Source organism: Drosophila teissieri, chromosome 3R (genome assembly GCF_016746235.2).
Source record: "Drosophila teissieri strain GT53w chromosome 3R, Prin_Dtei_1.1, whole genome shotgun sequence".
NCBI lineage: Eukaryota > Metazoa > Arthropoda > Insecta > Diptera > Drosophilidae > Drosophila > Drosophila teissieri.
This window is the reverse complement of record NC_053032.1, coordinates 29,696,910-29,713,515: the sequence shown is the minus strand read 5'-3', so window position 1 is coordinate 29,713,515 and position 16,606 is coordinate 29,696,910. Positions and strand designations below refer to the sequence as shown.

The 16,606-nt window shown below is 48.3% G+C and overlaps 3 protein-coding genes across 3 annotated transcripts; 1 reads left to right on the top strand and 2 right to left on the bottom strand.

Annotated features, from left to right (window-relative positions):
• Positions 1–2,184: 2,184 nt before the first annotated feature.
• Positions 2,185–5,798, bottom strand: LOC122621558 (doublesex- and mab-3-related transcription factor A2). Its single transcript, XM_043799466.1, has 4 exons — positions 5,652–5,798; positions 5,470–5,571; positions 4,787–5,201; positions 2,185–3,053 (listed from the first exon to the last, which is right to left on the bottom strand). The coding sequence occupies exons 1-4, from the start codon at positions 5,796–5,798 to the stop codon at positions 2,185–2,187; spliced, it is 1,533 nt and encodes a 510-aa protein (XP_043655401.1).
• Positions 5,799–12,029: 6,231 nt separating this feature from the next.
• Positions 12,030–13,273, top strand: LOC122618958 (general odorant-binding protein 99a). Its single transcript, XM_043795552.1, has 2 exons — positions 12,030–12,182; positions 12,791–13,273. Exons 1-2 carry the CDS (start codon positions 12,141–12,143, stop codon positions 13,202–13,204), a joined length of 456 nt encoding a protein of 151 aa, XP_043651487.1. The 5' UTR covers positions 12,030–12,140; the 3' UTR covers positions 13,205–13,273.
• Positions 13,274–13,396: 123 nt separating this feature from the next.
• On the bottom strand, positions 13,397–16,576 carry LOC122618957 (head-specific guanylate cyclase). The gene is made up of 5 exons (XM_043795551.1): positions 16,447–16,576; positions 15,387–15,658; positions 15,090–15,330; positions 13,682–15,030; positions 13,397–13,621 (listed from the first exon to the last, which is right to left on the bottom strand). Exons 2-5 carry the CDS (start codon positions 15,620–15,622, stop codon positions 13,417–13,419), a joined length of 2,031 nt encoding a protein of 676 aa, XP_043651486.1. The 5' UTR covers positions 15,623–15,658; positions 16,447–16,576; the 3' UTR covers positions 13,397–13,416.
• Between the last annotated feature and the right edge of the window lie 30 nt (positions 16,577–16,606).

Sequence of the window (16,606 nt, the reverse complement as noted above, 5' to 3'; positions counted from 1 at the left end):
TTTTTGCTCCTGTTTCCTGGCTCAGTGATGACGGATTTTTAGGAGCAGAATTGGCTACACTGGGATTGGATGTTATGACATGGGAAATAGCACTTTCAGCACTTTCCATAACTCAACTATCTCTGAACAGATACATTAGTACAGATACATTACGCATTAGAATATCTTTTCAATCAAAGATAACATCATTTTTCCTGACTAACCTAAGTAAAATAATTTCCATAAGGAACCAGTTTCGCTGCCAACAGCCGAAGTAGCATCCCTGTTCCAGGCTCTCCTCCAGCTCCATTGTTTGGCCATAACTACATGGGCCGCTGCTACTCTAAGATATTATCGACAGCTCGTCCTCCAACGAGCGGCTGACTGACTGGCCGGGCTCACCAGAGAGTCCTGCGTCCCCCTGCATCCCCTTCGTCCTTCGTCCTGCTGGCTTTGTGCCGGCCATTGTCCACTCGAGCTGAGGATTCTGTGGCTGCGCTATCCTAACCCACCGGCATTGTTGGCTGACAATGGAATGGTGCACAGAGTACCAGCCGAACAATGGACTGGGCACACACATGGAGGGGGATGCGGCTGGGATGGCGATATAGCTGGCCACACATCTACACAGCCACACATCCTGGCCATCCTGGCCATCCTTGTTGCTGTTGACTTTTCGAGTTCGCAGGGCGCACAATGGACAAATTGATATCCAATAATTTAATTTTGTTATCCATTCAGTCGCATGTTGGAAAATAGTTTTGTAATTTGCACTCGGCATGTGTGTAACCGATATTATTGTGCCGCGTGTGAGAGTGTGGGTGTGAGTCCTGCGAGTCCAGTGAGTCCTGCGAGTCCTTGGGCCATTGTAAAACCTCTGGCAATGTGCTGGTCATGTGTGTGTGTGTGGGTATTAGTTTTATTATAATTTTGTTTATCGTGCGACGTGTGTCCGAGTGGGGAAAACAAAAACAGCTCGAACCGCTTGTGTGTAAAAGGATTTCACACTTTTCCGCACACGGCCCGGCCAAATAGTTTTCCCCGGCGATTTTCCGGGCGTCGTGTGGCAGTGCCCTCAAAATAGTGGCAAATAGATAATGATGATACGGATTAACGCTTCGCATTATTATTTGGCCACCGTCCATTGTGCTGACCAGTTGGGAATTGTGAGTCGTGGGTGGCCTGTATAATTGCAGTAGTTTCCCATTTGTGTTTGTATTTCAATTTCTTTGGGGTGTTTGTGGGCGGCCCATTGTTTTGCAGTCGACTTCTCACGAATATACATTACGTGCTGTGAAAATTGTATATTTACCCAGCTATCTAGGGATTTCCGAACAATGGAAGTTTTGAATTAAATATCCTTATTTATTGATCTGATTAATCAGGCATTTAGCATTTGGCGTAGATCCAAACGATTTAATTGGGGTTTGAATGGAATGCATTGCACATTCATCAACACAATTGAACTATAAATAACCTATCAATTCAATTTGCAGATTAAGGATGTATCTAATCAGTTTTTTATACTTTTTTAGGTTCCAACATGGCCCCACTATTACCCAGAACTAGAAACATCGATTTAATTGCTTCATTAATTTTATTGAATTATTTGTAGATTTATTAAATACTTTAACACAGTGTTTGAAATGTACTTTATCTAAGACATAATATGATATTTAATATAATTATATATATATGCTCATATTCATATGGTACACACGGATATCGCAATTAGTTGCTTGCCATCAAACAATCAATCACTTACTCAATAATCTCATCATCGACATAATATTAATTTCAGCTAAACAAATACATCTTATGGCTCCTAACTGGGATCGAGTGTATGGTATCCTTAACTTGTAATTCATTAAACGTATTATTTTTACGGTCTCTATGTTACAATACTTGTGCTAAGAGTCAAGGGCAAATGTAATGTACACTTCGTTCGGGGGCCATGCACTGCGAAAAACAGTTGCTCTAAAATCAAGAAGATGTTCGGATCTCCGTTAAGATGCAAATGTTGCTGCAATGAAAAACTTCTGTGGTTTCAGCTGCCAGGAAATATTAGAGCTCTCAAACTCAGCGAAGTTTTCAATTGCGTTCTTGACTCCTGAAGCGTGGGCTTTTTTCGCAGTGTAGTATGGGATGGGCACCTCACTCGAAAGGCCTGAAGACGGACGCCCCGCTGGCCTCCACCTCGCTGCCTCAATCCTGGGAGTCGCCGGCATTGCTGGTGCGATCCAACCCAATGCCGCCCGCGCCGTTGGACTCGGACTGCTCGATGTCCGCCGCACTGAGCACGCCCGGAAGGTAGCCGGTGCCGGCGTAGGGAGCGGTAAGGAATCGCTTGGCGTGCGCCTGCATGAAGGGATGGTAGCGATGGGTGGGCGAACCGAACACCGAGGGCGGCACCAGCGGCGAGAAGGCGGACTTCATGGGAAAGGGCGGCGAGGGCGGCACCTGCGGCGGCGTCTGGCCCAGATCCTCGCCAGCCAGCATGCACTCCATGGCCTGGAGCACATCGCCGCGGAACCGCTGCATCAGCTGCTCCACATCGCTGCGCCGTCGGCTGGGGAACACCCTCATCAGCACGTCGATGGGCGATCTCTGCTGCTGCTGGTGCTGTTGCTGCTGCTGCTGGTGGTGCTGTGGCAGGTGGTTCTGCTGCTGCTGTTGCTGCTGCTGCTGCTGGTGGTGCGGCGAGTGCGCCGGTGGGTGGTGGTGGGCGGGCAGGCCGGCGGCGGCCAGGAACTGCGTGTGGTGGTATGGCAGGAAGCCCTGGGCATGACTGCTGCTGAAGGAGCGCAGCAGATGCAGATTCTCGGCGGGCGTATTGGGCGGCGACTGGCTGTCCTCCTTCTTGAGACTGAGGTTCTCCGGCGTGGCCTCGTCCGGCGCCGAATCCACATCCAGATCCGACTCCGGCGAGCTGGGCGGTCCGGTGCGGGCGGGCGACAAGCTGGCGGTCAGATTGAACAGTCCGGCGACCTTGGGCCGGGGACTGCTCGGCGATCCGGACTCGGAGCCCGTGTCCTGGTCGGTCTCGTTTGACAAGGCTGCGCCGCGCTTGGAAACTGCAAGAGGAGATTGCATTGAAGGTTTACACAGATTATTCTACTGTTGATATGTTAATGGGTTATCTTCCCAGAATTGGCAGTAATAGTTATCCTACTTCCTATTGAGCAATGGTTTTCCCAAGCCCAGGTATCGATTTCCCTGGAGCACAAGCGATTCAGGTAGCAAGTGGAAAACCGCACAGTTTCCACTTGGCAGCTTAGAGCAAATAAGAGTATCGAGTGTAGAAATGGGCAGGAATTTAATCAGCGGAATCAGGGAATCGCAAACAAAGCAGCAGGGATGGAGCAGGGAGATCAGGATGCGATGTTGACATGCCAACGAGGGACAACCTGCTGTTTTTTTCCACAAGTGAAACAAGCTATATGATATTTTTTTTGGTTCGAGTCCGTTGTTTGATTTTGCAGTTGACGAAGCCGCAGTGAAAATTTAATTAAGTCGAGGGTGCGTGGATACCAATACCGAAAATAAAAATTCAAGCGTGAAATCGTCTTGGATTTCATGGCAAATAAAGAGTCCGGTACTTAAATAGACAGGTCCTTCCCGATTGATTCGCGTGAGAATCCTGCTGTGTTTTTCTTTCTCGAGCTGCGGAAAAACAACGACCTCCGAAAGGGCAAACAAATAGAGACAAGTGAGGTGAGTCACGGGGAGTATCTCACGTTTCTACCCTCGCAGGACCCTCAGCATGGGGTTATCTTATGGGTAATAACCCCCAGCATCCAGCACAGCAGATAGTCCTAATAAGCAGGCGGGTTCGAAGGTCCTTTGAAATGCTCAAAGGACTTGCAACTGTTCGGCGTTTAATGGGGCAGTGGCTTGAGTTGGGATGGCAGGGCAATCCGAGCTGATCTGGTTGGCATTGATTGGCTTAGTTCGGATAATAGCAAATAATATTGGATAATGTTACAATAACTTTTATTGTTTAGCTCTTGAAAGGATTCTTTGTGCAATAAAGAGTAGAACAAGAACTGCCAACGTGGGTAAAGTAGTGTGTTTTTGATACGATTTACCATCCGATATTATAATTATGAAGAAATGGAACAATATTCTTGGAAATTTTCCTTTAAAATCTTTCTGAAATGGGAACGCCAAGTCAAGTACTTTGCTCCTAACGAGGACTTTAACTCGATTGTTGCAATTTGAGCTCCTTGATGTCCTGGTGCCTGCCACCCCAGGACCTTTTCACGCGCCACTTGGCAAAGTGCAGGACTGCAGCTTGGCTGGCTAGGTCTTTGTCACAACAACACCTATGCCCCGCACACTAGCACCACTTCGCCACTTGCTCACACGCAGCCACATGCACATGCAACCGCGAGTGTGGCACTTTATGCACCGCTGATTTCTGATTTCTGATTTCTGAACAATCGAAAACAAATTTTTCTTAACGCGCTTTTAACCCGCCCTGCCCCAAAGATGCTGAAGAACTCTTCTCGGGAAGGCCAGGCGTAAAGGGCTTTTAAAGCGGCTGCACTGAAAACGAATTATTTTAATAACTAAATAGCTTTAAATTCGGGAAATAATAGAAGTAAATAAGGCGACTATATAAGCAGTAAATGCATGTCTAGAATTGCAAGATAATCTCTCTACCAAACTGTTTTCTTGACTTTAGAATATATCCTATTTATAAGATCTTTAGTAACTTCATTATCTAAGTAAACCTTTTCAGTTCCCCAAGTTACACAACACATTTTCCCAGTGTACCCTGTGCAGCATGGTTTTCTTGACTCACCAGGACTCTCATCCAGCTCGGTTCTCGTGGGCGAGAAGCCCACGCTGAGGTGCTCGGAACGGGTGCGTCCATCCGTGTCGGATTCATTGCCATTGAACCGCTGCGACTGCGGATGTGGGTGGCTGTGGAGCTGCTGGTGGTGCGCCTGCTGCTGCTGCTGCTGCGACTGCTGGTGATGATTGGGTGTGGAGCTGGCCTCGAAGCCGTCGCTGGGTGGCGAGGGAATGCCGCCGTGGAAGACGCCGTTCTGGCCCGATCCGCCGCTGGCCGAGCCGCCGCTGCCGCTGTGATTGGGGCTGTGCGGTGTGGGCGTGGCACTGTCGCTGCCATTCTGCTGGCCAGGAACCGAGGTGTAGAGCAGGCCCAGCTCGCGGGCCTCGTTCTCTTCCTGGGCCTGTTGGCGCCGGAGGGCCACCTGCAACAAGGAGGGCATTGGCGGAAAGCGGATCTTTGATCAGTGGAGTGTAACAGGGAGATGCATTAATATGGCTGCGTTTATAACTAAAATCAGCGGAGGAGAAGTCATACAATTTTGAAGCGCTTTCTGACTTGATTTCCAATTTATTTCTCTTTAACTTAGCTATATGAACCCATGAATGAATTCGAATAGATCCTCTTCATTCTATTATATTTTTTCCAATTCTGTGCTATATTATGCCTTGTATATTAAAGTAGAAACCCACCTGAGCAGCCATAACCCGTTGGCGTTCCGCGATTAGAGTGCATTTGGCGCAGACGCAATCCCGCCAGCGGCAATAGCGTTTGTGGCCCTTCAAGGCGCTGACCTGCAAAAGGTACGGAAAAGAGGATATCCATTGGGTGAGAAATCTCCAGATGCCAAATGCCATATGCCCGTAGGACCTACCACTCCGTGGTTCCGGCAGCGGGCGCACTTGGGCGTCCGCTGGTAGCGTTCCGAGGCGGCTCTCAGGAAGAAAGCAGGTGGCAGTGCTCCCAGAACCGGATGCTGCGACATCAGATTCTGCATGTCCACACCCGACGGCAGACTCATGGCGATTTGAAGATCGGAGAGCTCGCTTTGTGGATTTGCTGTTGGCCAAGAACTTTGGCGCACACACTACACTTTTGCTTATGATTTGGCTATAATTGTTTGTTGTTAGCTTGTATTTTGTATTTTGATTGTTTTATTGGTAACTTGTTATGTCCGTTTCTCAGAGTAACCACATAGTTCGGTAATGCGATTCAGTCCACGCGCGCTGACGACATGACACAGTGAGCCCTCGATTGCAACTGATTCAACTTTTGGCCCAAAGGCCGCAGCGCACTACGCTCGACGTCGGACGTCGGACGTTCAGCAATGGCGGCAAGCGGCAACATTTACCAATACAAAAGCGGCAGAGGCGGCAGAAGCGGCAGAAGTGGCAGAAACGGCAGAAGCGGCTGCCAAACGGGGGTTGAAAGTGCGCGGATACGCTCGTGGGCATGTACTGGGATATAGGGGATATACTCGTATACTCCCGATTCCGAGAGTGTTGCAACCACCTTTGTGCCGCGCAGCTGCCTGTGTGCGTCGGCGTCGCTGCCTGCGCCAGCGGCGACGTCAGCTGCAGCGGCGGCGGCGGCGGCGGAGGGCTGGCAATTAAGAAAAAAGTTTCAAATCTAATTTGGTACTGTATACAAAATTGTGCACTCGAGGCGGCGACGCGGCGTATGAGTAATGTGGCGGGAGAGCACTCCGCACTGGTTGGTTCTCAAAGGGATTTGTGGTGGTAGTGGTGGTGCTTCGATGGTTGTGGCAGTGGTGGTGCTTCGATGGTGGTGGTGTGGTGCTGCTCTGGTGGTTGTTTGGGGTTTCTTTCATTTTCTTTGTTGCCTTTGTTTCACAATTATTTTTTATGCCGCTCTTCAGCTGCTCAGCTGCTGGCTGTGTGTGAGAGCGCTTGGGGCTTTCGGCTTTCGGCTAATGGAATAGCCAACCAAAAGCGTTGTTGTTGCGACCTCGCCGCTGGTTGGCATGGCCAACACACACTCACACACACCCACACACACACACTGACACACTCAACTGACACAGTAGGCAGCGTTGCAGTTGTTGCTTTTCGAGGGGTTTTTCGGGGGGTAGCCGAAATTCCCAGGCCACTGTTTTTGAAAAACTAAAGTTTCCACTTGCTTTTCATTTCCAGCTGCCGCTGTTCAAATGTCTGAAGTGCTGAAATCCCCATGAATAAAACTGGCAAGCGGGGGTATGATAATTACTTACTTTTAGCAGCTTAAAACAGGAAATTGCTTACTCATGAAACGAGATGATAAAGAAGAAACATAACTCAACTAGCCCCGAAAATCAGAAAATGATGGTTACCCTTTCATATTGAACACAAATGAATAACAAATAAAAACCTATAAATTCAAAAGGATATACAATGTGACATCCATTTGCTACTTGCAACTATTGAAAAGCACCAAAACCATTTTACATAAGGAGTCCTTTACATAATGTGGCGCATATCCCGCTGCGTTGGAATGAGAGTTTTTGTTATGTAATTTGTACTTCTTTTGGCCAGTGGGCTGGGTCTGGCCTATTGGAATGTTACAAAATAATTGCAATTGAAACAAACTGAGCACTCGTACGGAGCGAGCGAGGCAGTTGCGCGCGCCTGTCTCTCTCTCTCTCTCTCTCTCCTGTTCTCTGCGACTCTCTCCGAGAGATTCTCGCTCTCTCGCCCATGGACTCCGCCCACGAAAAGGGGAGGAGCCATAGGACTCACGCACACACTGCAGAAATAGAAGAACATAAAGCGGCTACAATGTTGTACAAGTTGGCCAAAAGAAACAAGTTTCCAGTCTGTCTGTGTCTGTGTGTGAGTGCCCGCTTGCGCGTGTGTATGTGTGTGTGAGTGGCCTAAGGACCTCTACACACACACACAGGGAAATAGGGGGCAGTTCCAGTTCCGCTGGCTTCGTCTTTTTGGCCAGGTCACAGTTGTTGGCAACAGTAAATGGCCAGAAGTTGCTGCCACTGCTGCTGCTGCCGCTGTTACCGTGGAGCTACTGGTGTTTTGCGCAGGGCCAATTTCTCGCATTTTAACTTTGTTTAAAGTGCGCCTATGTACACACACTCGCACACACACGGACACACACACACATGCAGACTGCTGCCCTGGGTGGCCACTTATAAAGTGTTTTTACTGCGACCAAATATGCAAATTAGTTGAGCAGCGCTGGAGATGACAACTTACTTAGTTGTTGTTGCTGCACAGAGAGAAAATAGTCGTGGGTCTTAAGGCAAAGTGTAGAAAAGCTGTGAGACAACTACAACTTCTACAAACTATCTACAAACATTCTCTTTACAACCTAGCTTTTCAATTCCTATAAGATTGCTTAGGTAATGGATGCGTAATGTATAGATGGTAATGAATCGAACATATCTTCTTAGGAAAATGAATATAATGTTTTAATAAGAATTCATTTATTTCGCTGAAGTTAAGGGTACCCCTTTTCTTTCTGTGCAGTGCCACCAACAAAAGCTGAAACATGTCCATTATGTCGTCGGCTTGGCTGGCTCTCTTCACGCTTCAGCGGCCCCCAATGGCGGAAGCGGCGGGGCGGGGTGGGGTGCCACTGGGAGGGGTTGGCGGTACCTTGGGGGCGGGGCAGTGCACAGGGAGTGGGCAGGGGGGAGAGGGGGTGAACGGGCGGCGGTCCAATACAAACAATAAGAGGCGCGCACACAGTGGCACACAGTAATCATCAACAGCCAAGGCAACATGCGCAGCTTGGCAACAACAATGGAAATGAAATCAACAAAATCGTAGCAAGAAATGGAAATCAATCAAATAGATACGGGGAATTATGGATGCTCTACCTCACAAGCTCAAAGGATTTGGAAGGGAATGTAGATCAACGAAAAAAGGGATAAGCAAATAGCAAATCAATTGAGCTGGATACATTTCCTCCTTTTTCTTTAATTACTTTTAGAAATATTCCCAAAGTGGTTTCTAGTGGCATTAAGGGAAACTAGAATAGAAAATTGTATTTAAAACTTTAATTAATAGTCAATAGAAAACTTCTCTAGTTACGATTGTACTACACTTCTTTGAATAACTATCATAGCTACTGAAAGTATTCAATAAGAACTTGGAAGGGTATTTATCAGGCGTCTACATGAAGTAAAGAAGAAGGGCATGCGGTGTAATAAGTAGCCGTTGGCCATCGACGAGGAAAGTTGGAATCACGGCGGGATCATTGCTACTTTACTTAACCCGGGTCTCGACTTGACCACATACTCCCAACCCAACGACGCGGCCCTCGGTGCTCTTTTGATGACTCCGACGGATGGACATCTCAAGTGGCCAACTCGACTGCTTCTGATTCAGTGGGTAAAAACAAAAAAAAAAAAAAAGCAGAAAAAAGGAGGCTCTCTGGTGGGGGAACAATGGAAAAGTGCCTTAAAATGTTGACAAATATTTAACGTGCAGTGGCCGCAAAATTATTTGATCAAGACCCCCGAAAATATATACAAAGAAAGATCTTTTCACTCGGGACACAGCGAAATACACAGGCAAACACATCGAGATATTGTACAAAATTAAAACTGAAACTTGAAGACATGCGGCTAATGAGATTTCCTTGCGTCATTGCCCCATTCATGCGTTTCGATTGCGATTTGTTTGCTTTGTGTTTTTGGTATTCAGTTTTCGGTTTTTGGTTTTTGGTTTTTGGATTGTGATTCGGCTCTTGGCTTCTGTTGGATGCCGCGACCCCAGCCATCCAATGTTTGAGCAATCGGCGGATACGATTGTCTCTAGTTCTGTAAGGTCGCCCCGGTGGCCAGCCCTCCCGGTCGCACCCAACTCCTCTCTCTCTCCTTCCCTTGGAAATGGAAAGAACTGTTAGCTGGTAACTGGTAACTGGTAACTGGGAGCTGGGAGCTGGAAACAAGGAACTTGGAACTGTCAGCGGCAGTTGGTTTTGAACAATGCAGGCGACGGCGGCACTCCAAAGTGGACAGGGTCGAAAAAAGTTAATTTAATTTCGAGTGTGTGCAACAATTGTCGTTCGTCCCACGTCCCACGTCCTTCGTCCTGCGGTTATCCCTTTCAGCCTTTCGGAGAATAACAATCGCAGCTACAGAGAGCACACTGAACCACACTCAACCACCCACCCAGCAGCCCGGCTGCTTTGCATATTGTTTTACAAGATTGCAGGCTTCGGAATCGCTCCTTCGACTTATCTTCGACGCAAAAGAAAATCTCATTAAATAACTTCCTGCGCTTTCAAGTCCTGCCAGCATCCTGTGACAGAATATCCTCGGCAGCAGCAACAGCAGCAGCAGCAGCAGAGGGAGAGGGAGAGGCAGCTGAAAAGCTGAAACTTTGAACTCTCATGTATTCGGATTCGTTCAGCGAGCCATGAAATTACATTTTGCTTTTCTTGCGGCGGAAGTCTTGCTCTTCTTCTTGTTCTTCTTCTTCTTGCGGAAGAAGCTAGCAAGAAGCAGCACACGTCGACCGGAAAGCCATGGAAACGTGAAATTTTGTTAAAAGTTCAAGGAAACTTTGTGCTGTGCTGCCATTTTGTCAAGTGAAATCTCTGCTGGCAAGTTGCTAGAATTATTGTGTTGTGTCACATGCAGATGCGCACAATGGGGGCCAAGATAATAGCACTGGTACACGGCTAAGAGGTTAATACAATTTATTTCCGACAATAACTGCCAAACAAATCCCTCTCATATGACACACGCCAAAAGGAGAAATAACCCAAAATTAGTCTCACAAAAAACGCCATATCACATTCTCCTGCCAGCCGGAAACTCGAATTTCAAACAACAAATGCTTGAGCAGCTCACAATTTATACAATATTGCGAATTCCGGCAGCCGAGCATTCGACACCTCCAACAGGCCGATTATGTAATCGTTAACTGCAGTTTTCCAATCTATCCAATCATCCCAATCCTTATCCCATTCCCACTCTCAGCCGAGTAACATGAGCTGGCCAAGAGATTCAGTTCCTGACTTTGGCCATTGACACGCTCCCAGGGTGTTAATATAATTTTCACCCAACTGTCTGCATATATGTTCTGTGTAATTCCTCGAATTCAAACCAGAACCGAGTGCCGGGGGAGAGAAATTGAGAGCTCTAAGGAGTTGGGAGATGGTAATCATGACCATTGTTTTGGGCCACTCGCATAAACACTGTTTCCTATTTTTTAACCCCGCTATCTAACCCTCGGTTGAGGACTCGCCCCTCCCTTGAATAGTAATAATAGTGGAGTTGCACGCCCCTTTGAGGCAACTGTTATTAGTTCCCATCGAGCTCACTACTTACCACCCGACATGCCCATGTAGTGCTCGACATCATCCCAATCCCAATCCCAATCCCAGTCCCAATCCCGGAGTAATGACATCTCTGCGTCGCCGGGGGCACTTTTTAGTTTTTCAGCTCGACGGCCAGCTGTGAATTTTATTTGATTTAATTAAATACGATTGCATGGGCTTGCATAATGGCCGTCGAATTGACAGTTGGCCACTTGGATCGCTCCTCGTTTTGAATGGGTGAAAGCCGGCGATTCTACACTATCTATGTATATAGCCCTAAATTTGTATAGAAAATTTGGGGAATTACGCATCTTATCGCACTGATAACGGGTCAAGTGCAATGTCGTGCCACACGTCAGCTTTAGTAATCTAATTTCAATTTATACAGAGAACAACTAGCATCTTAGTTTGTATTTATAATAATTTACTAGTCATACTAGATCATCAAAAATACCCAATATTCAGTTTGAAATCTGCGGAATACAAGAGCCTGTTGAACTAATCAAGCTGGAGTATGATTGCTTTGTTAAACAAAATACAACGTAATATACATTACATATGCAAGAGATAGAAGAGATAGTTTTCTACAGTGTAACTCTTTTAATTAGCTCGTAAAATCAATGCAAGGCTAAATCATTTAACTCATTATCTTGGATAATGCAATTATATTTCACGAAACAGGAAGTAAATTTCAGAGAGATTTAGGAATCATTTAGTTCAACGCATTGCTTGACTATCGGAAAATCTATTCAATAAACAAGTTAATCGACAAACAGCTTTTGCATAGCAAATAGAGCCGAGCAAATGCTCACTTCGATTCCAGTCCAAGTCTGGGTCTCATCCCACACTTATCAGCTGGCGGGGATGCAATCAAACAGTGTGGTTGGGAACTGGACTGGAGCGATAAGCAGCTGAACTCTTGACACAAAGAGAACCTAGTGCTACAGAATGCTATAAAGCTATAATCAGATAGATATGCATACAGCCAGCGATCTGCGGCTATAAAGCCAGGCACTTTCCCGTCGGCGGCTCAGTTCAGAACCTCAACTTCGCCGCGATCGTGCAACTATATCCCAATATGCTCAAGTATCTGATCGTAGCTCTGGCACTGTGTGCTGTGGTGTGTATAGTATATACTCGTATATAATCAATTAAATGTGAACGAACTGATCTAACTGGGACTTGTGAAATATTCAAACTCAAAACAAATCAGTGCAAGAAATGCCAAGTTCAAGTCTAGATTCTTAGAACTGTGCTCATAAAATTAAAAGTTTAGTGTGCTGACACTTATTTTCAATGCTACAAAGCATCACAGTTTTGGAACTACAGTTTTGAACTACAGTTGTGTAATTAAAGTTTTACAGCTAGTGTTTTGCAACTACACTTTTGAAATTACAGTTTTGTAACTACAGTTTTGCAACTACAGTTTTGAATAATTTATCATTTATTTAACGCAGGTCTAAAAATTCCGATCGCAGTTGTGTACCTTGATATATATATGTGTACCTTGATATAGAGGGTTACAAAATAAATTAATCAGAGGCATAACAAAACAATTTGTAGTCAAGCAAAAAACAATGAATCATTTATATTTATTTCTCGAGAACAAAAACCACATAAATAGTAACGAAATGCTATACCCCTATAGATCTGAGTTCAGTTATCTTACTAAATTTGTATACCAGAGTTAAACTGTGGACTAACTGAGTGAACCCTCTTTACAAACAGGCCCATGCCGACGACTGGACGCCCAAGACTGGCGAGGAGATCAGGAAGATCCGCGTGGAGTGCCTCAAGGAGAATCCCCTGAGCAACGAACAGATCGCCCAGCTGAAGAACCTCATCTTCCCCAACGAGTCCGATGTGCGCCAGTACCTGGCCTGCTCGGCCACCAAGATGGGCGTCTTCTGCGACCAGATGGGCTACCACGCCGACCGCCTGGCCAAGCAGTTCAAGATGGACCTGTCCGAGGAGGAGGCCCTCCAGATCGCCCAGAGCTGCGTGGACGACAACGCGCAGAAGAGTCCCACCGACGAGTGGGCCTTCCGTGGACACCAGTGCATTATGGCCAGCAAGATCGGCGACAAGGTCAGGGCCTTCGTGAAGGCCAAGGCGGAGGAGGCCAAGAAGAAGGCCGCCTAAGTATTGATGTTCCATTTGACCCCCAATAAAGTGTGTTCATCTGTGTGTGCTGGAATGCAACCATTCGAATGGGATAGTTTATTGATTCTAGGCTAAGCAGGCAACAGGCAAAACCACAATACAAGTGCACCGAACTAGGACTACTGAGCGTGTGGGTGGTCTACGGGGGGGATTGGAGCTACGGAGGAGCGGGAGATTCCCTGTGCGGTATCCTAAGCATCCCCGCCCTCAGATATGGTCTTCATGGCCACATTGATGTGCTCCACCAGCGGCAGCTCGCTGTCCAAAGCCGGGTTGCGGAAGCTCTCCAGGAAGTAGCAGGTCTCGGTGCCGCCGGGATTGGGGAATTCCTTGGGCAGGAACGACGCATCCCGCGGCTGCAGGTCGAACTCAAAGCCCTCGTGCTTGGTCAGCCAACTGAAAGGGGATACACTAGAATGATATAAGGGTCAAGGGGAATAAGAGTCCACCACTCACTCCTTGGTGGTTGGGCTGACATTGATCTTCAGCGCCTCGCTGCCCGACTCGAACTTGTTGGCGATGGTGACGCTGTGCCCGAAGAGGCAGTACCTGGGCATCTTCCTGCCCACCACGCCCGCCAGGACGGTGCCCGTGTGCAGGCCGATCCTCATTTTGATTTGCTCGCCGTCGTGGGTGATGTGCTTCGAGCAGGCGTCGATCATCTTGAGGGCCATCCAGGCCACCTTGTGGGCATCGTAGATGGAGGCTCGGTGCAGTCCGCTGGCCACGCAGTAGGCATCCCCGATGGTCTCCACCTTGTACACATCGAAGAAGTCGCAGAACTCGTCGAAGTCCTTGTACAGCCCCTCCAGCATGCTGATCACCATGAAGGGTGTGGCCCGCGAGCAGATGCTGGTGAAGCCGACGATGTCGCTGAACAGGATCGTGACATCGGGATACGTCTTGGCATCGATGGAGGAGCCCAGCCAAAGCTTCTCGGCGATCTCCGCGGGGAAGATGAGGTGCAGCAGGCTGACGTTCTTCTTGCGCTCCTTGGTCACCGCCGAGTTGGCCTCCTCAATGCTGTTCTTGATCTTGTCCATGCGCCGGCGCAGTCCATCCTGCGCCCTGGCCTGTTCGCCCACCAGGATCACCTCCCTGGTGGCGTCGTGCAGCGGTATGTCCGAGATGAAGAGTCCGTTGCAGGTCAGCCCGTCCAGACCGTCCAGGAAGGGGGATCCGATGAAGAGCAGCGAGTTCGACTCGGGACAGTGCACCATCTGACCCTTGATCTCCAGTCCAATGGCCGGGAAATCCACAGCTCCCGGCGGATTATTCAAGCCGATCAGGAAGGGCGTGTAGGTGCGCCGCACGATGTCCCGGAATTTCATGGTCAATCCCTTGGGTCGCTTGAAATCGAAATAGGTGGTCGCCTGGCAACCAAAGTCCGCCATGTAGGGCTTGTACAGCTTGCTGAATCCCCTGCCCAGCTGCACCAGCTCCAGCTGCTCGTTCATGATGAAGTGCCAGGGAAACATCTTGCAGAAGCTGGACGAGTTCATTTGCAGATCGGAGGCGTTGCTCGAGTTGCTCCTCTGCACCGTTTCCGGTATAGTCTTGCTCACGGATGTGGGACGACCCATCAGCATGGTCTGCGAGTTGTCCTTGACCAGCGAGAAGAGGTAGCGATACCGCCGAGCATCGCCCTCCACGGGCTCGATCTTGATGTTCACATCCACCTTGTACAGCATGCGGGTGAGCGCCTTCAGCGAGCCCAGCAGCAACCAGGCAATCACTGGGCGCTCCGAGGTGAAGATCAGCTCTCCCTCGCCGGCACACACGAATCCGGTATCGGTGACATCCTCCTGCTTATCAAAGTGCACTTAATTTAGTCTTAAGTAATCACGTTATATTAATAACTGACCTCCTGCAGCTTCAGCACATCGTAAACGCCGTCGAGGGAGCCCAGGAATTCCTGGAGATCGGTGCCAAGGCAGCGAAAGGCTCGTTCAATGATGCCCGTGCAGCAACAGGTGATCAGCTCCTCGCCGAGCAGCACCAGGATCTCGCTGGCACTGGCCTCGTCCATCTTCAGCAGCAGCTCCTGGATGTCCGCCAAGTAGTCGTAGTTGGCGCAGCTCTTGAAGGTTTGCGGATCCAGTTTACTAAGGTATATAGAATTAAATATTATTTAATATTATATCCTGTAGTCTCCACTTACAGCTTGTGGATATTGGGCCAGTTCTGGCGGTACTTGGCCACCAGAGACGTAACTGCCGTGTTGAGATCCTCGTTCGATGGCGCCGTCAGCAGCTGGATGGCCATCTGGAGGTGCGTGAGGGTCAGGGCGTCGTCCGAGAGCTCCTCGTCCTCGAGCGCCCAGTGGCCACCAGGCTCGGCGATGACCGAGGGCTGGCGTGTCAGCGAGTCCGCTCGCCTGAAGAAAGGACACGCCATGTCGCGTGCTCGCCGCTCAGATGGCCTCTAGTCGATCTATTTCGGGGATTCAGTGGTGGAATTAGTGGCTTGTCTAAACAATTCAATTATTGACCGCAAATCAATCGGGATTCCTTGTTAGGAGCTTTCAATGAATTTTGCCTGAATTCGTTTCTAACTACTTGCATAATTGTTGAAACAAACTAGAGACCCTTTTCAATACTTTTAAAACCCCATTAAGAGCTTTCAATCAATCCAAGTGAAATTCTAATTGAGATGTGGCTTTTCCTCGGAGATACAGCCCTTTGGTCGATGTGTATCGTGCATTTTCCGCCCGGGGCTTTTCTCTGCTCTTTTCTCAAGTTCAACGTGCACTTGTGTGAGTGGGCGGTTGGCTGATTGGGTGGCTGGGTGGTGGATGTCCTGCTACGTGCACCACCCACTGGTGGCCCACATAGATGGGCCCGTGTCCCTGCAGTGTCTTGTGTGGCCAACTCGAGTGGCTTTCCGCCTTGGAGGTCAAGTGTGTGGCAGTGCTTCTTTATTTCGTTCTTGGCAAGGATCCCACTCGTGCTTTCTGCCCAGTCGCATTACCATAATTTCATTTTGCATAATTTACGAGCGCTGCTCCTGCTCCTGCCCCCAATCCTCGCCAGCTGCTGTTGCCCGATGTGTGTCACACTGGTCAGCTTTAATTTTCACCACCTCCTCCTTTCTGCAGGAGTGTGTATTTGCCTACAGGAGGCGCCCCCCACGGATACACAATTTTCCAGCTCAATCGCAAGGATTTTCCACTTGGCCCACTCGAATGCTTAATAGTAGCATACTTTTGGGCTCGCACTTACTTGGTTTAGAAAATAAAAATTCTTTCACTGGCCTTCTGGATTTTTGTTCACTTTAAAGCGGTGAGCAGAATTGTTGTGGAAATTCTTGCAGCGCTGATGAATTTTTTCGCACGCCTGAAAAATGCCACAATCCGTAACGGAATGAACTTTTGGCCAAAAT